The 24,372-nt window shown below is 41.3% G+C and overlaps 1 protein-coding gene and 1 long non-coding RNA gene across 11 annotated transcripts in view; one reads left to right on the forward strand and one right to left on the reverse strand.

The window, feature by feature from the left end:
* LOC126981190 (uncharacterized) overlaps window positions 1-12,576 on the forward strand; it is a 51,038-nt gene extending 38,462 nt beyond the window's left edge. For 7 of the 10 annotated variants that reach the window (XM_050831933.1, XM_050831932.1, XM_050831934.1 and 4 more), the window contains one exon: window positions 3,068-12,576. In XM_050831933.1, coding sequence (XP_050687890.1) covers window positions 7,257-8,702 — 1,446 coding nt within the window. In that variant the 5' untranslated portion in view covers window positions 3,068-7,256 and the 3' untranslated portion in view covers window positions 8,703-12,576. The remainder of the gene's footprint in view (window positions 1-3,067) is intronic. The other 3 variants (XR_007733799.1, XR_007733800.1, XR_007733801.1) reach the window with 3 other exon arrangements.
* LOC126981191 (uncharacterized) lies at window positions 2,950-24,311 on the reverse strand. The gene is made up of 6 exons (XR_007733803.1): window positions 24,166-24,311; window positions 23,362-23,439; window positions 20,536-20,677; window positions 18,206-18,312; window positions 14,736-14,809; window positions 2,950-3,117 (listed from the first exon to the last, which is right to left on the reverse strand). It is a non-coding gene; the product is annotated as an uncharacterized LOC126981191 (long non-coding RNA).
* Window positions 24,312-24,372: the final 61 nt, after the last annotated feature.

Genomic DNA, 24,372 nt, shown 5'->3' on the forward strand with positions numbered 1-24,372 from the left:
TATAGCCAGAATTAAAAAAAGATTAATAATGAGGGAAGGACAGTGTGTGGACAGACTCCTGGGCCATCTCAGCACTCAAGCAGAACACATTGAACAAGGCTTTCCCAGGAGCTGTGGGAGGCATTTCCAGGGGTAGTTTTACGACCCTGTTGGTAGTGACCCTTCTACTGTACCAGGAACCTCTGTCGAACACATTTGACAAGCCTTTTCCAGGAGCTGTGGGAGGCATTTCCAGGGGTAGTTTTATGACCCTGGTGGTAGTGTGACCCTTCCTCTGTACCAGGAACCTCTATAGAACACATTTCACAAGGGTTTCCCAGGAGCTGTGGGAGGCATTTCCAGGGGTAGTTTTATGACTGTTGGTAGTGTGACCCTTCTGCTGTACCATGAACCTCTATACAACACATTTGACCAGGCTTTTGGAGGAGTTTTGGGCCTTTTCAGGGATAGTTTTTTTTACTCTGGTGGTCGTGTGACCCTTCCTCTGTGCCTTGAACCTAAGAAACACACATTTGCCAAGGCCTTCCTAGGAATTTGGGGCATTTCCAGGGGTAGTTTTGTGACCCTGTGATAGTGTGACAAGCTTTCGTAGGAGTTGTGAGCATTTCCAGGGGTAGTTTTGTGACCCTGTGATAGTGTGACAAGCTTTCGTAGGAGTTGTGAGCATTTCCAGGGGTAGTTTGATGACCCTGGTGGTAATTTTAACTTTCTCTTTACCATGAATCTTAAAAAAAGACACGTGAGAACTTGATTGATCTTATTGACCTTTGGAAGAGGCTGACGTTAGGGGCGGAAGGGTCTGCCTCATAGATCTCAGGAAGGAAAGTTTGGGACGTACCTTGAATCGGCTCCTTGACGACAGTAGACTCCATGGCTGGGGTTCCTTCCTCCTTCTCTTCCTCAAATTCCATACTTTCCTCTCATATCTTAATTTTTCCTCCTCTGTGATGTGTGTTTCTCTCTCTCTCTCTCTCTCTCTCTCTCTCTCTCTCTCTCTCTCTCTCTCTCTCATTTCTAATCCTTTCTTCTTTATTTACTTCTCTTTTATTTATATTTATCCTCATCGTCTCCTCTGTTTTACTTACCTTAATCTCTCTCCTCCTCCTCACTTCCCTCCTCTACGTATAGGTGTTGTTAGTACCTCAGTGTCTTTCTTATTGATTATTTCCGTCATTCCTCAATAAATCCTCTCCTCAATAAATCTCTCTCTCTCTCTCTCCCACCTGTGAATTCATCAGACTTCTTCTTCGAATAGTAAAACCTTCCTCTATACACGGCTCCACATTCTACTTTCTAGTTGCTTTTTCTCAACCTCCTTGTATCCGCATCTTCCTATATTTCTCCATTCTCCTGCTATTCCAGTTCTTGTACTTACTTTTGTCATTGGTTTTTTTGCTGGGGTTTCGTTCCTCTCGTCAAGGGTCCGTACGTTACCTGAGGTGTTGGCTGGCCTGTGGTGACTGCCTCTTCATCCTTCTTCCTCCCTTATACCTCCATCTCTGGACCTTTCTCTCCCTTCGTATATTTATTATTCTCATTTTATCTCCCTTCCATTGTGTATTTTCCTCCTTCCCACTTTCTCTCTCTCTCTACACATAATCAGTCCGTTCCTAGTCAGTGCGTAATGTTTTATATACGAGGCGTCCTGCCGAGAGGGTTTAAGTGACCTGTTCTTCAGTAAATTATGGGTTCAGTTTCCCTCCCAGAACACATTTCAAGACTCCCGACCCTTGCTTATAACATATACAAGGTCCCACGTGCCCATCTCGGCTGGACGCCAGGCAGTTTTTGTAATGTTGGCTTCGGTTTCTCAGATTCTGACGCAGTTTGTTAGATTTTTCCTTCGTTTTTATACGTATAGGTGTCGTACCTCAGTGTCTTTCTTAATGATTATTTTGTCTGTATATCATTCCATGTTATTTCTGTCATTCCATTCCTCCTCAGCGCGTAATATATGAGACGTCCAGCCAAGATCGGGTTTAAATGACCTGTTCTCGAGTATATTAGGTTTCGATTCCTTCCCCCAGAACACTTATAAGACTGCCGACCCCTTGCTTTTACCATATACAAGGTCTCTTATGCCTATCTTAGCTGGACGTCTTGTAGTTTGTGTAAAATTTGCTTCGGCTGTCACAGATTTCACCTCTGTTCTCTTTCTGTGTGTTGTTCAGGCTTCTCTTGCCGACATATTTAATTTCATTTATATATATATATATATATATATATATATATATATATATATATATATATATATATATATATATATATATTTATATATTTATTGCATAGTATTATTATATTATATATATATATATATATATATATATATATATATATATATATATATATATATATATATATATATATATATATATATATATATATATATATATATATATATATTTAGGGCATATTTATTGCTAACTTATTGCATGATGTACTTAGTGCATAGTATTGCAATATATATATATATATATATATATATATATATATATATATATATATATATATATATATATATATATATATATATATATATATATATATATATATATATATATAATATATATATATATATATATATATATATATATATATATATATATATATATATATATATATATATATATATATATATATATATATTTATTGCTAACTTATTGCATAGTATTAAATATATATATATATATATATATATATATATATATATATATATATATATATATATATATATTTATTGCTAACTTATTGCATGATATATATATATATATATATATATATATATATATATATATATATATATATATATATATATATATATATATATATATATATATATATATATATATATATATATATATATATATATATATATATATATATATATATGATGTACTTATTGCATAGTATTGCAACATATATGCAAAAAGTGAGCCATATAATTTTTCTAAAATAAATACAAAATTATTTTTTTGTCAATCATTTATTAAATAAATAGAGCACATTTCCTTCACTAAGAGGCTGATTCTGCAGGAACTTGACATCTTGGTGTTCTTTCTTGTTCCAGAGTGTGCGGTGTCCCGCAGGCAGGCAGACCGAGACGCCAGCCATTCAATTCTGCCGAGGGGAAAGAAGTCGTGTTAGTCAACTCTGATGACTTGTACTTTTCTCTGCAAGGGACTGTTCTGTAAGCCAGTCACAGAAGATGTGAACTGTATCTGTACTATGAAGTCTTATAAATAAAGTTAATGGTCACACCTATGACTTTATCTTGCCCCAAACCCATTTAGCTAATCACCGGACACTTTTTTAGGTATAATTGACTTTTTCAAGATGTTTTTGAGCTGTAAGCTGATATATCTAATTGCTTTGATCTTTTTTAAAAGCTAATTCTATATATATTAAAGGGAGGAACTAATTTTCATACAGAAAAAAAAACTTATAATATAAAAAGAATTATATATGAATTGGAAACAAGATATAAGAGAAGACAACGAAGGGAACTAACAAGAGGAGAGATTGTATACATAAAGAGCTCAAAAGTCATTGAAAAAGCAATGGAAATTAAGAGACAATAATAACATATGAAATAAAAGACGTGGAAACAAGTACTCTAAAAGATAAGAACTCAAAGACAGAGGAAGACGAGACCTTAGATATACAACCAAGAAGAAAATAAGACAGACATGAGATTATTACTATGACATAATACCTTAGACAAAGAGAAAGCAGATAACATATCACAGACTAAAATATTTGAGGCGTACGGCAGAGAAGTGAGGTGACATTAGGAATGGCGACCCTTGTGTAAATTGTACGCAATTAGTATCATAACATAGCAATTTAACTCTAATTTGCACTGGGAAAGACAGACTACCCCTCCAAGGATGAACGCGGGACGAATCAAAATGGAAGCTCAACTTTTATGGGGCAGACGGAGGGTCACTTTCCCTTGTAACGTACACATCATGACGAGCAATATAACAATAATTATGTTCTAGTTAGCAAGGGGGGAAAGGAAAAACAAGATATAGTAACTTGCAAAGGAAAATAAACCTTGTATAGAATGTACGGAGGGCTGGAAGTCTCGTAATCTGTTCTCAGTGTGTTACAGTACTCTAATATACGTAACAATATGTCATCGTGCCTTAGGATTTCTCTGCCGGAAGCCTCGTTTATACGTTAAGAGATGAGGAGGAAGGGAAACAAGCAAATAATGGAACTATATATACGATACAGTGAAAAGGATTTACCGAGAAGGATGTACGTATGAGAGGAGGAGAAGGCGGAGAAGAGAGAGATTAAGGTAAGTAAAGGGAAGTAAAACAGATGAGGATATATATATATAAATAAAACTAAATAAAGAAGGAATGATTAGAACTGAGAGAGAGAGAGAGAAAGGTACATCACAGAGGAGGAAAGTCTGGAATTTGAGGAAGACAAGGAGGAAGGAACGCCAGCCATGGAGTCTACTGTCGTCAAGGAGCTGATTCAAAGTACGTCTCAAACTTCCCTTCCTAAGATCTATGAAGCAGACCCTTCCGCCCCTCACGTCAGCTACTTGCAAAGGTCAATAAGGAGATCAATCAAGTTCTCACGAGTCTTGTTTTAAGATTCACGGTAAGGAGAAAGTTAAAACTACCACCTGGGTCATCAAACTGCCCCTGGAAATTCTCACAACTCCTACAAAAGCCTGTCAAATGTGTGCACTTGGAACAATATTTTTAAGAATGTGACTGTCAGATGCCAAAAAGGAGATCAATCAGGTTCTAATTGAGTGGTTTAGAAGGTTCATGGTACATAGGAAGGGTTAATCTATCACCAGGGTCATAAAACTACCCCTGGAAATGCCCAAACCTCCTACGGAAGCCTTAAATACAAGTCTCTCGGGATGGCTTTTTCAAGAATGTGAGCCTCGGACATTTCCGCTCCTCACATCAGCTACTTCCAAAGGCCGTAAAGGAGATTAATTGGGTTCTTTTGACTTGTTTTATAGGTTCATGGTAAAGAGGAAAGGTCTTGATACAACCAGGGTCATAAAACTACCCCTGGAAATGCCCGCAACTCCTATGAAAGCCCTGTCAGTTGACCTCACTCAGGGAACAAAATGTTTTTGAATATGACACTAATACAACCAATACAATGTTTGAGGTTCTTGGTACAGTAGAAGGGTTACACTCCCTCTGCACCATGAACGGTTAAACCACCCATGAAAACCCGGTTAGCCTTCTCTGTGGCTTTGGGAAACAGTCATAACAGCTTTTCAAACAAGCAAACTGCGGTGTCATGAAGTTCAAGAATACAGGCTTTATTCAGAAGGTCATTCCTGGTACAGTAAGCAGTATAATCTGACTTACAGTGGACTACACAGACTCTGGAGATAGAGAGCAAAGATCCTCACTCGTAGCTCACCCAAACAGGTCCCAATGTTAGGTACCGCATACCTGTAACCGCATATACGTAACCTATGCAGCACACTTCCCTTCAGTACCAGGAGGCTGGGTCCCACACGGTACAATAATATCATGTTTAAGGAGAATGAAAGATGCTTGGCGTGAGAACAGGCTAACTTTTGATAAGAACTATAAAGTGCTGGACATCATACTCATGAAAGTACCCTCTAGGTGAGTGGATGGAGTGGCGAGTGTTTGTAGGGTATGTCCAGGGGTAGTTATAAGACACAGGTGGTAGTGTGACCCTTCCTCTGTACCATGAACCTAAAGAAACACACATTTGGCAAAGCTTTTGTAGGAGTTTTGGGTATTTCCAGGGGTAGTTTTATGGCCATGGTGGTAGTGTGACCCCTCCTCTGTACCATGAACCTAAAGAAACACACATTTGACAAGGCTTTCAAGGGAGTTTGGGGCATTTTCAGGGGGTAGTTTTATGACCCTGGTGGTAGTGTGACCCTTCCTCTGTACCATGAACCTAAAGAAACATATTTGGCAAGGCTTTCGTAGGAGTTTGGGACATTTCCAGGGGTAGTTTTAGGACACTTGTGGTAGTTTGATCATTCTTCTGTACCATGAACTTAAAGAAACACACATTTGACAAGGCTTTCGAGGGAGTTTTATGCATTTTCAGGGGGTAGTTTTATGATCCTAGTGGTAGTGTAACCCTTCCTCTGTACCGTGAACCTAAAGAAACACACATTTGACAAGGCTTTCAAGGGAGTTTTGGGTATTTCCAGGGGTAGTTTTATGACCCTGGTGGTAGTTTGACCCTTCCTCTGTACCATGAACCTAAAAAAACATATTTGGCAAGGCTTTCGTAGGAGTTTGGGTATTTCCAGGGGTAATTTTATGACCCTGGTGGTAGTTTGACCCTTCCTCTGTACCCTGAACCTAAAAAAACACATATTTGGCAAGGCTTTCCTAGGAGTCTTTGACATTTCCAGGAGTATAGTTTTATGACCTGGTGGTAGTGTGACCCTTCCTCTGTACCCTGAACCTAAAGAAACACATATTTGGCAAGGCTTTCCTAGGAGTCTTTGACATTTCCAGGAGTATAGTTTTATGACCTGGTGGTAGTGTGACCCTTCCTCTGTACCATGAACATGAAGAAACACTCATTAGAACCCGATTGCCCCCCTCTTTGACCTTCAGAAATACGGTACATAGTTGACGTGAGAAGGGAAAGTGTCTTATATATATTGTGTCATGAAAACCCAGATTAAATTCAAACCTCTCCTGCGTCCATCCCACTCTGATTGGGCTCATGTTAACACCGCCCTGCACTGCGACGCCTTGTTTAAGAGGCAAGAAGGATGGAACGGATAGGGAGAAAGCTGTTGCCGAGAGGGAGAAAATGTAAGAGGGATTTTATTGGAACCAACCAAGATTTTCAGCAGAAACAACTGGATTACAGGCACGGAAGATTAACCCGGTAGCAGCGACGGGCCAAATTTGTGGCTTTACTGTGTAGCAGCGACGGGCCAAATTTGTGGCTTTACTGTGTAGCAGCAACGCGCCAAATTCGTGGCTTTACCGTGTAGCAGCGATGGGCCAAATTTGTGCCATAATATAAACCCCCCAAAATAGATGATACATAAACTGATCACAAATGCTTTGATATATATTATGAAATGGTTTGTGTGAGGGGTGATTTTTTCTCATTTTTCTCACGTCGAGGGACCATTGATAAACATGGTCCCCGATGCTACAAGGTTAAGAACTGAGGATTTAAATGAAAACAATTGGGATTTTAGTGGAAACAATTCAGTTACAGCCACACAAGAATAAGAACTAAGAATTTTAATGAAAAAAATGGGATTTTTTGTGGACAAAATCATGATTTTTGTGGAAACGATGGATTTTAGTGGAAAGTGCAAGGATTTATGCAGAAACAGCTGGGATTTTAGTGAAAAGAGCAAGGATTTATGCAGAAACAGCTGGGATTTTAGTGAAAAGAGCAAGGATTTATGCAGAAACAGCTGTGATTTTAGTGAAAGGAGCAAGGATTTATGCAGAAACAGCTGTGATTTTAGTGAAAAGAGCAAGGATTTATGCAGAAACAGCTGTGATTTTAGTGAAAGGAGCAAGGATTTATGCAGAAACAGCTGTGATTTTAGTGAAAGGAGCAAGGATTTATGCAGAAACAGCTGTGATTTTAGTGAAAGGAGCAAGGATTTATGCAGAAACAGCTGGGATTTTAGTGAAAGGAGCAAGGATTTATGCAGAAACAGCTGGGATTTTAGTGAAAAGAGCAAGGATTTATGCAGAAACAGCTGTGATTTTAGTGAAAGGAGCAAGGATTTATGCAGAAACAGCTGTGATTTTAGTGAAAGGAGCAAGGATTTATGCAGAAACAGCTGTGATTTTAGTGAAAGGAGCAAGGATTTATGCAGAAACAGCTGTGATTTTAGTGAAAGGAGCAAGGATTTATGCAGAAACAGCTGTGATTTTAGTGAAAGGAGCAAGGATTTATGCAGAAACAGCTGTGATTTTAGTGAAAGGAGCAAGGATTTATGCAGAAACAGCTGTGATTTTAGTGAAAGGAGCAAGGATTTATGCAGAAACAGCTGTGATTTTAGTGAAAGGAGCAAGGATTTATGCAGAAACAGCTGTGATTTTAGTGAAAGGAGCAAGGATTTATGCAGAAACAGCTGTGATTTTAGTGAAAGGAGCAAGGATTTATGCAGAAACAGCTGGGATTTTAGTGAAAAGGGCAAGGATTTATGCAGAAACAGCTGTGATTTTAGTGAAAGGGGCAAGGATTTATGCAGAAACAGCTGGGATTTTAGTGAAAGGAGCAAGGATTTATGCAGAAACAGCTGGGATTTTAGTGAAAGGAGCAAGGATTTATGCAGAAACAGCTGGGATTTTAGTGAAAGGAGCAAGGATTTATGCAGAAACAGCTGGGATTTTAGTGAAAAGGGCAAGGATTTATGCAGAAACAGCTGGGATTTTAGTGAAAAGGGCAAGGATTTATGCAGAAACAGCTGTGATTTTAGTGAAAGGAGCAAGGATTTATGCAGAAACAGCTGTGATTTTAGTGAAAAGGGCAAGGATTTATGCAGAAACAGCTGGGATTTTAGTGAAAGGAGCAAGGATTTATGCAGAAACAGCTGTGATTTTAGTGAAAGGAGCAAGGATTTATGCAGAAACAGCTGTGATTTGAGTGAAAAGGGCAAGGATTTATGCAGAAACAGCTGGGATTTTAGTGAAGAGCAAGGATTTATGCAGAAACAGCTGGGATTTTAGTGAAAAGAGCAAGGATTTATGCAGAAACAGCTGGGATTTTAGTGAAAAGAGCAAGGATTTATGCAGAAACAGCTGGGATTTTAGTGAAAAGGGCAAGGATTTATGCAGAAACAGCTGGGATTTTAGTGAAAAGAGCAAGGATTTATGCAGAAACAGCTGGGATTTTAGTGAAAGGAGCAAGGATTTATGCAGAAACAGCTGTGATTTGAGTGAAAAGTGCAAGGATTTATGCAGAAACAGCTGTGATTTGAGTGAAAGGAGCAAGGATTTATGCAGAAACAGCTGTGATTTGAGTGAAAAGGGCAAGGATTATGCAGAAACAGCTGTGATTTTAGTGAAAGGAGCAAGGATTTATGCAGAAACAGCTGTGATTTGAGTGAAAAGGGCAAGGATTATGCAGAAACAGCTGTGATTTTAGTGAAAGGAGCAAGGATTTATGCAGAAACAGCTGTGATTTGAGTGAAAAGGGCAAGGATTATGCAGAAACAGCTGGGATTTTAGTGAAAGGAGCAACGATTTATGCAGAAACAGCTGTGATTTGAGTGAAAAGGGCAAGGATTATGCAGAAACAGCTGTGATTTTAGTGAAAGGAGCAAGGATTTATGCAGAAACAGCTAGGATTTTAGTGAGAAGGGCAAGGATTTATGCAAAATTAACTGAGATTTTAGTGGAAAGGACGACGAAGAAAGGGAGAGGGAAGAGATATTTTAGGGAAGAGAGGGGATGTTTTAGTAAGGGAGGAGGGGAAGAAGGGGAGAGAGATTTAAGCAGGGGAGAGAAGGGGGGGAGAGGTGTCAGCAAGGAGGGAGGGAGGGAGGGGGGGAAGGGAGAACAGTATGGAGAGAAATATCAGCAGGGAGGAAAGGGGAGGGGAAAAGGGAGGGGAGAACAGTCTGGAGAGAGAGATTCCAGCAGGCGAGGAAGGGGGAAGAGATGTTTCAGCAGGAAGGGAGGGAGGGAGGGAGGATTGGGGAGAGAGATTTAAGCAGGGGAGGAGAGAGAAGAAAACTTGAGGGTAGGGTAGGGAAGGGAGGAGGGGGAGGCATTCCTGCGTCAACTGGTAGAATGTTTAAGGTTATTATACTGATGTACACACTTAACATCAGCCCACCAGAGGGATTCAAACTTGCTGAGGGACTGTTCTAATGTCTCAAGCCAGGGGAGTGGGATTAAACAGTAGCCCAGTGTGAGGTTTTTGTTCATATATGACCCAGGAAACATTCAACAGTCACATCAAAATACTGTATTTTAGCGACTTTTAACCCTGTAGCAGCGAGGATCACGATTCTTAACCCGTACAGTGTTTAGTACATACATATACATACCTCTTAGGGAAGTGTTTAGTACGTATATATACGCAAGCTCTTTTGAGGGCTTATGCGCCCTTTATTTTTGTTTGTGTATGTAACATTGTTCATTGACAGTGAAGAGCAATAATTTGACAAGTCTTGGTAGTTTTAAATGGATGTTAAAGGGCCTTTCTGTACATTTGTCTGCATTCCAACAAAAATCATTATACAAGAAGGTAAGTTACTTTCTCCTAGGTAATTACTCCTCGATTCTATAATCAGTAAGGCATAAGGAATTGTAAATTACGCTTCAGAGTAATCGGAAATGAAAACTGATAGTCGGAAGCATCACAGTATTATGTTGTAGTTGGAAAGTTTTGTTTAGTGGGCGCAACATCTGTGGTCATATGCCGGAGAGAGACAGAAGGGGAAGGAATTATAGGAGAAGGGAACAGTTGGAAAGTTTGGTTTAGTGGGCGCAACATCTGTGGTCATACGCCAGAGACAGAAGGGGAAAGAATTACAGGAGAAGGGAACAGGGAAAGTTTTGTTTAGGTGGCGCAACATCTGTGGTCATATGCTGGAGAGACAGAAGGGGAAGGAATTATAGAAGGGTACAGGGAAAGTTTTTTTTAGTGGGCGCAACATCTGTGGTCATATGCCGGAGAGAGACAGAAGGGGAAGGAATTATAGAAGAAGGGAAAAAGTTGGAAAGTTTGGTTTAGTGGGCGCAACATCTGTGGTCATATGCCGGAGAGAGACAGAAGGGGAAGGAATTATAGGAGAAGGGAACAGTTGGAAAGTTTGGTTTAGTGGGCGCAACATCTGTGGTCATATGCAGGAGAGAGACAGAAGGGGAAGGAATTATAGGAGAAGGGAACAGTTGGAAAGTTTGGTTTAGTGGGCGCAACATCTGTGGTCATATGCCGGAGAGAGACAGAAGGGGAAGGAATTATAGAAGGCAACAGGGAAAGTTTTGTTTAGGGGGCGCAACATCTGTGGTCATATGCCGGAGACAGAAGGGGAAAGAATTACAGGAGAAGGGAACAGGGAAAGTTTTGTTTAGGGGGCGCAACATCTGTGGTCATATGCCGGAGAGAGACAGAAGGGGAAGGAATTATAGGAGAATGGAACAGATCCCAGGAGATGGGACACATCCCCAAATTAATACCTGGTACACTGCTGGGTGGACAGGGGTGTAGGGTATCGAAAAAGCCACCCAAATTTTTCCACTCTGCCCGGGAATCGAACCCGGGCTCTCTCGGTTGTGAGCCGAGTGTGTTAACCACTGCACCACGAAGCCCTCGGTATTATGTTGAGCTTTGAGAACTACGGTTGTAGTACAGACAGCCTTGAAGCGAGCAGTGCTGCCTGACCCAACCATTTTCTTGTACTTATAATTACTGTTATTTTTTTGTGATGCAAAGAAGTACTAATACATTACTCACGCAATAGGGTAGTGAGAAGTGTTTATAATGGAAAGAACATAGGCTCTAAAAAATTAAAATAAATTTCCCTTTCCTGGTATAACATGGTTAGCTTTGAGATGCAGAAAACTCTATCTATGACAAAAGACCACACTGTATGGGTTACTGGTCCCTCTAAGTGAGAAAAATTAGAAAAAATCACCCCTCACACAAACCATTTCATAATATATATCAAAGCATTTGTGATCAGATTATATATTATTTATTTTTGGGGGTTTATATCATGGCACAAATTTGGCCCATCGCTGCTACCGAGTTAACATCAGCCCACCAGAGGGATTCAAACTTGCTGAGGGACTGTTCTAATGTCTCAAGCCAGGGGAGTGGGATTAAACAGTAGCCTAGTGTGAGGTTTTTGTTCATATACGACCCAGGAAACATTCTACAGATACATCAAAGTACACCAGATGGTATTCGTTATATGCGAGGGTTACGTTCTGCAAAAAGCTCGCATAATGTGAATTCACATATCGAACTTATCATCCCATTAATTCTAGGGGGTTATGTTCCACGACCCGTTTTAGAACCCTCTAACTATTTATTTCGGCACCGTTTCAGAATAATAAAGCACTAAAGCAACAATAAAGCACATTGATTGCTTCCGGGGAGACACACCCAAAGTCTACGATACATGCTGATAATTAGGTACCTGAGGATTAACTTTAGGATCAGAGGGAGGAAAAGGTTAATTATAGGCGAGGAAAATGCAGGAAAGCATTATCTGCACCCTCTAGTGTGTCACCATACCTCACCAACCAGTCGCACCAGCGCCGATATTTACATATGAGCGAATTTTTCTTGCATAAAATGAATACAGGTAACTCTCGATTGACGCGAGTTTTGTTTAAGAGTTTTTGAAATAACGCTGGGTCCAAAATCCAAATAAATGTTTAATTTACACATTTTTTTCACCTATACGTGATATTTTCTGGAGTGTCCACCAGATGTCTCACGCAACTGGACTCACACGGCCACACAGCTGAGCTCAGTTCTTCCCGCGCGCCACTTGAACAACAATACAGTACCCACACTGCTCAACAACAACAACAACAACAGGCTGAGACTGAGTGCCTGAGTGGATATCTCGGTGATATGGATTTTCTCTCTCTCTCTCTCTCTCTCTCTCTCTCTCTCTCTCTCCACTGAATGAAGTGAATATTTATTTTTCGATAAAAACCTACCTCTTGTTTGATTTACATTGTTTTTGATTTAATCTTTGACCTCTTCAAGTTCACAATACTTGTGTCAATCGTGTTTCCTGTTCTTGACTCATTAAGGTTAGTCGAATATAACTGAACTCACATATATTGAATACCCGGTGTGCTGTATTTTAACGACTTTTAAGACGCACTTTCCCCCCATAAAAAATGCCCCATCCATGTGTCCTCCACGGTGTTGTAGGAGGTGGCCTTACACAGCTTTTCAATTCAGCCTCTTGTATGATATAACCTCTATGCTTACGTCTTACAGGTACAGGTAACACGATTGACGCGAGTATTGTGTCCTTGAAGAGGTCATTGCGTAAATCAAAAACAATGTAAATCAAACAAGAGGTAGGTTTTTTATTGAAAAATAAATATTCACTTCCTTCAGTGGGGGGAGAGAGAGAGAGAGAGAGAGAGAGAGAGAGAGAGAGAGAGAGAGAGAGAGAGAGAGAGAGAGAGAGAATTACATTATTACTTACATTAATTACATAGAATTGCCTTATTTTGATGTTTTTATCCACCTGCGAGAGATTGAGAGAGAGAGAGAGAGAGAGAGAGAGAGAGAGAGAGAGAGAGAGAGAATATCCACTCAGGCACTCAGTCTCAGCTTCACTCGAGTGAGGAAGAAATGAGGGACACCATGAGCGACTGGCTAGTATTGGTACAGGTACTGAGCAGTCTGGTACTGGTACCGTATCATATAGCTGGTACCGTTAGTACCGATACCTGCCCACCCCTATTGTTGAGTAGCGTGGCAGCGTGGGTACTGTATTGTTGTTCAAGTGGCGCGCGGGAAGAACTGAGCTCAGGTGTGTGGCCGTGCGAGTCCAGTTGCGTGAGACATCTGGTAGACACTCCATAAAATATCACATATAAGTGAAAAAAATGTGCAAATTAAACACTTATTTGTATTTTGGACCCAGCGTTATTTAAAAAATGCGTAAACCAAACTCGCGTAAATCGAGTTACCTGTATAGTAAACCTGGGATATAACGGACACACTTACATCGAGAAAGTTGGAAAGTTTTGTTTAGTGGGCAGCACAACATCTGTGGTCATATGCCGGAGAGAGACAGAAGGGGAAGGAATTATAGGAACAGACCCCAGGAGACGGGGCACAACCCCCGATTAATACCTGGTAACCACTCACTGCTGGGTGGACAGGGGCGTAGGGTATCAGAAAAAGCCGCTCAAATTTTTCCACTCCACCCAGGAATCGAACCCGGGCTCTCTCAGTTGCAAGCTGAGTGTGCTAACCACTGCACCACGAAGCCCCCCCTTTATATTGAGAAATCCAAGGACCCAATTCCAGTAAGTACAATAGCGTCTGCCAGCCACCTCGCCCTCGTCCCTTTATCCCATCCTTGGGGTACTGTAGTCTGCCTCAGCCCACTGTTCAGCCTCAGCAGATTGGTGCCAAGAGTCTGCTTGTGTTAACCCGGTAGCTTCACCTATCACCTGACTGATTCTTTGACCAAATAGTTGTAAATATTGCAGTTGGCAATACTCCCTTGCCAGAGTCTGAAGGAGAGATATCCGCAGTTCCCTCAATACGGCTGATCATCCCGCACGCACCGACGTAAGTGTTAACATTCAACACTCCCTGAACGTGCATGTACGTTCGCAAGAGTGGCATACATAACTGACTCCTGTAGATCTGTGCCTCCTCTTTCCAATGGTGTTTTTGGTTTTTAGCTGTGATGAATAGTTTCTGAGATACAAAGGTTAAAAGGGACCCCCCACTGGCCTGCTAAATCATAGAAGGAAAGTCTATTTTGGGTGGAAAACTGTATATAAAAATGTGCTCCCAGTGATCCTACTTCAATGTTCTGTACTTGTTCTGCCAATGGTCATACAGTCTTCAACTTCGTCAAAGGACAGTTAACCCTTCAACACCAGTATACTGCAACCTTGCGTGCCCCGTACCATATCCTCAAATATGTGAACTTGAGTGAGGAGGTTCAATAATCTGGCCTTTTATCCTAACCTATCCAAGAGACAAGAAGGAAGGAAGGAGAGAGAGTATTATTGAAAGAATGATTCAACACTCACCAATGTCTTTCTGTCTGTCTGCTGGTCTTCAAAGTCATCCTCCTCTTCCTCTTCTTCTTCTTCTCCTCTTGTCTCTAGGAGTAAAGTAAGGAGATTAATAAAGTTGATAATTGATTTTTTGTGGTAAATTCTTTTCATGGTAAAAATATAGAGAGAGAGAGAGAGAGAGAGAGAGAGAGAGAGAGAGAGAGAGAGAGAGAGAGAGAGAGAGAGAGAGAGAGAGAGAGAGAGAGAGAGAGAGAGAGAGAGAGAGAGAGAGAGAGAGAGAGAGAGAGAGAGAGAGAGAGAGAGAGAGAGAGAGAGAGAGAGAGAGAGAGAGAGAGAGAGAGAGAGAGAGAGAGAGAGAGAGAGAGAGAGAGAGAGAGAGAGAGAGAGAGAGAGAGAGAGAGAGAGAGAGAGAGAGAGAGAGAGAGAGAGAGAGAGAGAGAGAGAGAGAGAGAGAGAGAGAGAGAGAGAGAGAGAGAGAGAGAGAGAGAGAGAGAGAGAGAGAGAGAGAGAGAGAGAGAGAGAGAGAGAGAGAGAGAGAGAGAGAGAGAGAGAGAGAGAGAGAGAGAGAGAGAGAGAGAGAGAGAGAGAGAGAGAGAGAGAGAGAGAGAGAGAGAGAGAGAGAGAGAGAGAGAGAGAGAGAGAGAGAGAGAGAGAGAGAGAGAGAGAGAGAGAGAGAGAGAGAGAGAGAGAGAGAGAGAGAGGGGGGGGGGGGACACCTTCCTGGGTTTTTTTTTAAACAATTTATCTAAACAGCAGATGAATTGTTTGAAAAAATCCTTTCCAACAATGCATACAGAAAAATACTGGTAGCTAAATTATGTGTAAATTCAAATGTAGTACAATACTTATTCAAACTTATTGTTTTCTGAAACTTACTGAGCAAATGCATATAACATACTGTACTGCACTAAGCCACAAATGGTTTAAACCAATAAAAAAAACTGGTTTAAACCAACTAATAAAACCATTTTTTTTTCTTTTGTGTGTATCTTTGTTAGTTTCATCAGTATTGTGGTTTTAACTATATGTAAGATTTTAATTATGTACAGCAGGGTTGGTGGTTTAAACCAGGGGTGTCAAACTCAAAACCCTTGGAGGGCCAATTCATACTCTGAAGTGCCGTCATGGGGGTCAACAAGGGTAGAAAATACATTGACAAGATTGAAGCACCATGATACCGCAGGCCATTTATAACTATCCCGCAGGCCATGAGTTTGACACCCCTGGTTTAAACAAAAAAAAACATCAATAAAACCAGTGTTTTTTGTGAATCTTTTTTTAGTTTCATCAGGTATTGTGGTTTTAATTATATGTGGTTTTATTATTTTTATTATGCAGTCATTTTACTAACACCAGGATGAAAACGTCAGTTGGTAAACTCAAATCTCTATTCAAATGCTGTAACTCAGAGTAACTGAAAACATAATTTTGGTACATTATATATATATATATATATATATATATATATATATATATATATATATATATATATATATATATCTATATATATATATACATACAGGGGTCGCCTGATTTGCTAACTTGGGATATGCGAACCACCTCATATGCGACCTCCTTCCTCCCTCCCCCTTGGGGGTGGAGCACGGGAGCAGTGACTTGACTCGGTAGTAAGAGAAAAGTTTTTTTCATTCATTTCATGTTCCCGACTTGCTAACATCCATTTCCTACCAAATAATGAACTTGTTGTTACTCACTTCAAGGAAGGAAATAAACAATGGCGCAATCTGGCAACTCTACTCTGTGAGACGGCTCCACGTGTTCTCTTCATCAGTACGTCTAAAGCAGCCATTGCTCTCACAAGCTGTGTCTGTGCTGTGTGCAAGCTAGCCTGTGGGCTATTGTTGTTGCTGTTATTGTTATTATGGCGCCCCCAAAGAACTCGAAAAAGCAGTTTATTACATTGGAAACTAAGTTAAAAGTGATAGACATGAAAAAGAAAGGAAAAGGCAATTCTTCAATTGGACGGGCGTTAGGTATGGGTGAATCTACTGTGAGAAACATTTGGAAACAGAAAGACCAAATCTTGCAAACAGTGAAAACGTATGGTGGAGCAAAACTGGACGGTCGGAGCCAGTCCTCAAACAATGTGATTGTTCAAATGGAAAGATATTTGGCTCACTATGTATCTCGTAAGGAAAAAGAAGGTCTGCCTCACATCAACCACCTCCAAAATCCAGATGTATTCAATAAAGGTAAAACAATTCACTTTATGTTTCTTTCATAGCTCCTTAGCCTCTTGGATTATGTGTACATTGGTGATGTGTATCTCCACTTAGTTATATGATAAAAAAAGATATACTAGGTTAAAGAGTTTGGAAAATGTGGCTGACCGCCATATACCATTATTTACATGCTTTTTAAGGTTCTAATATGCGAATTTATGATATAGGCTTTGAACCGCCTATATTCTCAAGATATTAGATTTACTTCCCCTGTATATATATATATATATATATATATATATATATATATATATATATATATATATATATATATATATATATATATATATATATTGCTGCCTGAGGTTCCCGCCAGGAAGTGACGCCAAGCGGGAAGGCCTGTGATTGGGGCGCCACGAGGTCTTGGGGGACGCCGCAGGCAGAGTAGTTGATTCAACCTCGGTCGGGACCTGAGGCTCAGAAGGGCGGTGCACGGACCCCTTGAAGAAAGTGCCTGAATTGGCGGTGTTTGGGTTAGGACTTTATTAGAGGGTTTCGACGGTCAACAAGTGGCCGGCCCCCGTGGAACAGTGTGGAACTGTGACAAAGGAAATAAACCACGTTAAACCGCGGATTGTGTTTCTCTGAGCCCGCCAAAGTGGAAGGGGTTTGCTTTCCACAGTAAAGTGCACTGGTGGTCAGAGGCTGGATTTCACGCACGCTGTCGCCTCGGAGGGAACACAGGTGGCATACACGCCTGGGAGTCACACCTCAGGGACCAAGGACCCGAAGTAACGTGAGTAGCCCATCCAGACGTTGGACGCCAGCCACAAGGAGTGAGTCTCCTGGGACGCTGACGGGTTTGGGCGCCTGGGTGAGGTTACAGGAAGGTTGCAATATATATATATATATATATATATATATATATATATATATATATATATATATATATATATATATATATATATATATATATATATATATATATATATATATATATATATATATATATATATATATATATATATATATATATATATATATATATATATATATATATATATATATATATATATATATATATATATTATGAAATGGTTTGTGCGAGGGGTGAGGGTGTCTTTCTCCTCAATCTGAAGCTAGCCGCATTGCTTGTTTTTCATAGAGGTAGTGAACATTTTACAACACATTTGGTTACTAAGTGAGCTGCTGAACATTTTACACCTCAATATAACGGGTTCACCCTTTGGGGTCTTCTGGTAACCCACCAATGAAGGGAAGTGAGTAGAGAAAGCTTACCTATTTCTCCAAGCTGCTGAAAAGCTTGTTGGTGAAGAATTACTTGTCGGTGAAGAGACTGTTGTTGAGGGGAGTGTTATGTCACCTCCCGGCACTGCTACACCAACCTGCAAATATGTGTCCACTGTCAAAGTCTTGTACCGGGAAAGATGGCATGGGATAAAATATAAAATCTCTCTCTATCAAGGGTTGTATAATAAAAGATAATTATTAGATAATCTCTCTCATATTTGTTATTTTACATATTTTTCTTCCTCCATTTCTTCCTCTCCCCTCCCTCTCTCTCTCCCCCCTCATAACTCTATACATACAGCCAGGCCTATACTTTGAGGCAGTGCCAACGTTGCCAGACTGTTGTACTCAGCCTCTTATATTTACTGACTTCCAACACAAAATCTGTCTTCTGGTCCCCAATAACGAGATTCATTTATATTTATCATTAACTCGGTGGTGGTGGTAGGGATCATGTTTCTTAATGGTCCCTCCAAGCGAGAAAAATGAGAAAAAATCACCCCTCGCACAAATCATTTCATAATATATATCAAAGCATTTGTGATCAGATTATGTATCATCTATTTTGGGGGGTTTATATCATGGCACAAATTTGGCCCGTCGCTGCTACGCGGTAAAGAGACAAATTTGGCCCGTCGCTGCTACACGATAAAGACACAAATTTGGCCTGTCGCTGCTACGCGGTAAAGAGACAAATTTGGCCCGTCGCTGCTACACGATAAAGACACAAATTTGGCCTGTCGCTTTTGCCTCATGAAGACAGGCTGAAGCAGTTAAATGTACACTCGCTAGAAATGCGAAGGTTGCGAGGAGACTTGATCAAAGTCTATAAATGGATGAAGGGCTTCTATAAAGGGGATGTCAATAAGATTTTGATAGTAAAAGAGCCGGGTAGGATGCGTAGCAATGGTTTTAAGTTGGACAAATCCAGATTTAACAAAGACATAGGCAAGAATTGGTTCACCAATAGAGTGGTGGACGAATGGAACAGGCTTGGGGGCCATGATGTGGGTGCCAATACCGTAGATACATTCAAGAAGAGGTTAGATAAAGCCAAGGATGGTGAGGTAAGGTGGAGTGGAGTGTATAGGAGCTGCCTTGTATAGCCCAACCGGTCTCTTGCAGACTCCTTACGTTCTTATGTTCTTATAAAGTCACTATAGTACATGGACTCTAACTTGAGCCCTGAGGTTTGGGCCGGGGAAGCCTCCATTCTTTACAGATCTAGCCATGACCTGCGATCTGTCTCACTGTTAGTCTGTACGTTATCTATTTGTGGAGTATACACATACTCATAATACGACTGCATGGTGTTATGAATGGCTTGGGATTACAGGGAAAGACAACGACTGAGTCACGCCCAAGGGCTCAAGTTAAAATCGATAGACTATCGTGAAGAAACTTGAAATAAATTTTTTTGACATTAACCCGGTAGCAGCGACAGGCCAAATTTGTGCCATGATATAAACCCCAAAAATAGACGATGCATAAACTGATCACAAATGCTTTGATATATATAATTAAGTGCTTTGTGTGAGGGGTGATTTCTTCTCATTTTTCTCGCTTAGAGGGGCCATTAACCCTTTCATTGCTAAACGCTCATGACCTCCACCCACACTCACATCTCGTGCGTATGAGTGTTCCAACATTAATTCTCACAACATAGGATTGCCAATTGAGTGGGTTCTTCACTAAATTTGGTGGAAAATCATATCAGCCCAGCGTGGCAAATCTACGAATGAGTAACTGGTGGATGTTCTTGCCCAATATAGCGGCATTTTTGCATAGCTTCACCGATCACCTGACTGATTCTTTGACCAAATAGTTGTAAATATTGCAGTTGGCAATGCTCCCTTGCCAGAGTCTGAAGGAAAAAATGTCCACAGTTCCCTCAATATGGCTGATCATCCCGCACGCACCGATGTAAGTGTTAACATTCAACACTCCCTGAACGTTCACAAGAGAGGCATACATAACTGACTCCTATAGATCCGGACCTCCTCTTTCCAATGGTGTTTTTAGTTTTCAGCTGTGATGAATAGTTTTTGAGATACAGAGGTTAAAAGAGACCCCCAATTGGGCTGCCCAACTGTGCCTGAGGGGATAGTCGCGTCCACACTGCGCAATGAAAGGGTTAGGAAACATGACCCCCACAGCTACTGGGTTAATATTTGTTAGGCCAGCGAGTCCTAACCCACAGAACATTTGTTACACAGTTTTTCCCGCACACCACTTACAGGAGAAATAAGAGAATATGAGAAACAGAAGACAGTCGTACGAGAAACAAGAGACAATTATAGCAGAAATAACACTTTTACCAATGCAAACCACTGCTCTAGAGTCCGGGTTGCTGGCCGGTCTTCAGGAAAGCATGCTGTGGCCTCTCAGCTGGTAGTAGCCAAACCACATCATCATCATAGCGGCCAACAAGGAGCGTCACACTCAGCCTCCAGTGTTCCGCTGAAGAATATTCAAAATATAAAAATACATTACTCACTGTGTCACCCTAAACTATTTTATAAAAGACAATCTCAGCCATCCTAACCTGACCAAACTTTAATGAACCTAAGCTAGCCTTAGGCCACACAGGGAGCAAGAACGTTAATACATTATAAGCAATGCCACACTGGCAGCGAGCTGCTTGGCGAGAAAGCGAGAAGAGTTGACAAATGAGTTTTTTTGCGCGAGATCGCTCGGTCAGGAGTGACATCACAGACATGTATTATTTGCCTTATCTCAGCCATACATTAGATAGCCCATTTTGGTTGACACCGTTAAATGCAGCAGTGATTGCAGAACTTGAATATGTTTGTGAAAACTCAATAAAACAAAAACTAACCGACGAGTTGAGGTTAAAGAATCACACTCCGTAATAACACATTCTACATGTAACTTGCAGCAGCACCAGCTATGAAATGCTATAAACAATTCCATCTTCTAGAGAAAAGCCTCCTGTATACAGAGTTTTTTTAAGGGGCTCTCACACATTCCCGGCCTCGGTCCCGATAGTCCTCGATAACTCCCGATAAGTCGATCAGGGCCTGACCGCCGACAAAATAGGCAATAATCCCGGGACCGGCAGCTTACTACCGGTCTGCCTGCGGTAGACCGGCGGTAGACTGGCGACCATATACGATTTTCGATTTCTCCAACCGGCAACTGCAGCAGGTCAGTCAACGGTAGACTGCCAGCCTACCGGTGGCAGACCGCTGGTCTACCAGTGACAGACCTGTGGCACATCGACGACCAAACACTATCTTTGCATTTTTAGATTTTAAAATTACCTCATAAACTGCTTCAAACCTAAATTCATTTGTGTGCATAAAACTCTCTCTCTCTCTCTCTCTCTCTCTCTCTCTCTCTCTCTCTCTCTCTTCTTCATCTCTTTCCATCCTCTCTCCTTACTTCCTCACTCCCTCTTTCTTCCTCACTCCTCCCACCTGTTCCTCCTTCCATTCCTTTCCCTTCCTCTCTCTCTCTCTCTTTCTCTCATCCTCCTCTTCCTCCTTTATCTCATCTCCTCTCTCTCTTCATTCCCTCGCTCCTACCTGGTCCTCCTCGATGTCCTACTTCCTCCATTGCTAATCACCAGATCATAGACAGGTGTTACCTCATGGGCTCCCCCCAGTCTACCGCTGGTCTGCCTGGTGTCGTGATTGACCGCCGGTCGACTAGGACATTTTCAACACCGCCCGGTCGACAGGCGCATCGCTGATATCTTTGAAAATTTTAAAGTTGACCGGCAGTGGTCAGCTGAGTCCACGGTCCTCAGGGTCGACCGGCGGTCTGCCGCCGACAATCCCAATCTTACAGCCGGTCAACCGGCGACCGGCTTATCGGGAGTCATCGGGATTATAGGAGAAGGAACAAGACACAACCCCGATTAATACCTGGTAGTACCCATTCACTGCTGGGTGGACAGGGCGAGGGTATCGGAAAAGCCACCCAAATTTTTCCACTCCGCCCGGGAATCGAACCCGGGCTCTTTCGGTTGTGAGCCAAGTGTGCTAACCACTGCACCATGAAGCCCCCCAGGATGAATAGGGTGAATACTCCACACTTACAAATAAAGGGTTAATACTTCACCCTTATCCTGACCTGGAAACAATGAAATCTAGCCTAACTAAATTCTAACCTAATCTGACAGGTGGTAAATGTCCACAGAGTTGCCCATCTCACTGTGGTACTTCTCACCCTAACCATGGGTTAGATCTCATAATTCTATGCATTTTGAATCCCATATATATATATATATATATATATATATATATATATATATATATATATATATATATATATATATATATATATGCCTCGCAAATTGACAGAATCGCTGCTAGCAATTTTTTAAAAGTTAACGAGTTTTTTGCAGCCGCCTCAGAGCATCACGGGGGGACTGGAATACTCTGTTCCCCGTCTCTTCTTACACTTCTCATGGGTTAGATCTCATTATTCTATGCATTTTGAACCCCATTTATGTTCGCCGCAAACTGTTAGAAACGCCGCCAGCGATTTTTGAAAAGTTAGTGAGTTTTTGGCAGCCGGTTCGGGGCGTCGGTGCCGCCATTACTTACTTTATGAAACATCACTAGGTCTTCATATATCTTTTCTACAAACGCTTGGTTAGCGACGGTACGCTAGGTTAGCGATTAGCCCACTCGTGTGAGACCAGGTCTACCGCATGGTTATTTTTTATTTTTTTAGAACATGCAGACCCACGAGCTATTTTGTGGTGGCACCGACGCGACGGTTTACAGTGGGGGAACATATTTAAACTAACCCAACCGAACTCTACGACCTAACAGCTAACGGGGGGGCTTTGACCCCTTCGCCCCCCCACATGTATATGCAACTTAGCTCTGCGGAGGTGTTTCTCGCTTTCACGCCCAGGGCCCACAACATCACGGCCCGCAAAAAAAAACACCAACCTTTCATAAATCACTAGCAGCGATTCTGTCAATTTGCGAGGCATATATATGGGATTCAAAATGCATAGAATTAAGAGATCTAACGCATGGTTAGGGTGAGAAGTACCACAGTGAGATGGACAACTCTGTGGACATTTACCATCTGACAAACATACAATTTTTTTTTACTATTCTGCTTAATCTTCACTGAGGAAGAACCCAGAAAAGTTTACTCACCACCTCGGCTCCTGCCAAGCAAATCACAACTTGGCCCCCGAAGGAGAGATAGGGTCCGGCCTGCCATCGGGTGTACTTCTGGAATAGCAATAAAAAAAGGTTACATGTTGGAAATTTCCGTATAAAATGACCTCCCGTTGTCTTTTTTTTTTTAACCCGAGGGGCCAAATTTGTGGCTCTACCGTGTAGCAGCGACGGGCCATTTCTGACCTGCTGGACCTGGCCGCTAAATGCCCATTATTACGTACTTAAGACAGCTACGCCCCATTTGACCTCATGTAAGAGCTCAATGCATCTTATTCTCCATATCATAGGTCTTAAGTGTCGGTAATAAGGTCAGAAATAAGGTCACACGGTCGCCTTTGGGAGCTCACCCCTAAACCTAATTCATTGTTTACGACATTCACGCCTCATCTGACCTCATATATCAGGTCAATCCCCCTTAATTCTTCACTCTGTAGAGGTCAAAGGGCTTACTGGGTATCGATGATAAAAGTTCACATGTTAAGCTGATGGCCGCCTCTTATCTTGCATATATCACACATTTTCCGCCTTTTCCCCACATCACCGCTTGACCTCAAGAAGTATAGTGACCTTATATGTCATGACCTCAAGCCCCGTCTCGGTATACCCAGTAGTTTACGAGAAAAATATATATATACAAATATTTTCCTCAATCCAACCCGCGCCGCCATCTTAACCCGAGACCCCGCGGTCAACCCACATTTAAAGCCCCATTTATCACGTTCATCACACTTCTCGCCGTTATCACCCATATCAAAACAAGCACAAGGCATTCCTCACCTCTCTGATCTGCATGGCGTGTCTTTACAGCGGCTAAATCCCACGAAATCACATAAAACAGACAGGGCTCTTAATGGCGTGAAGACTGACGGTTTCACAGCGGAGGGAGGAAGGAAGGTAAGTGACGTCACCATAGGGAATAACATCGCCAACCTCCCGCGAAATAACTCTCAAACGTTTAACTTTCCTTTTTTTCCATATTTCACT

The sequence above is a fragment of the Eriocheir sinensis genome, chromosome 47 (genome assembly GCF_024679095.1).
Source record: "Eriocheir sinensis breed Jianghai 21 chromosome 47, ASM2467909v1, whole genome shotgun sequence".
Classification (NCBI taxonomy): Eukaryota; Metazoa; Arthropoda; class Malacostraca; order Decapoda; family Varunidae; genus Eriocheir; species Eriocheir sinensis.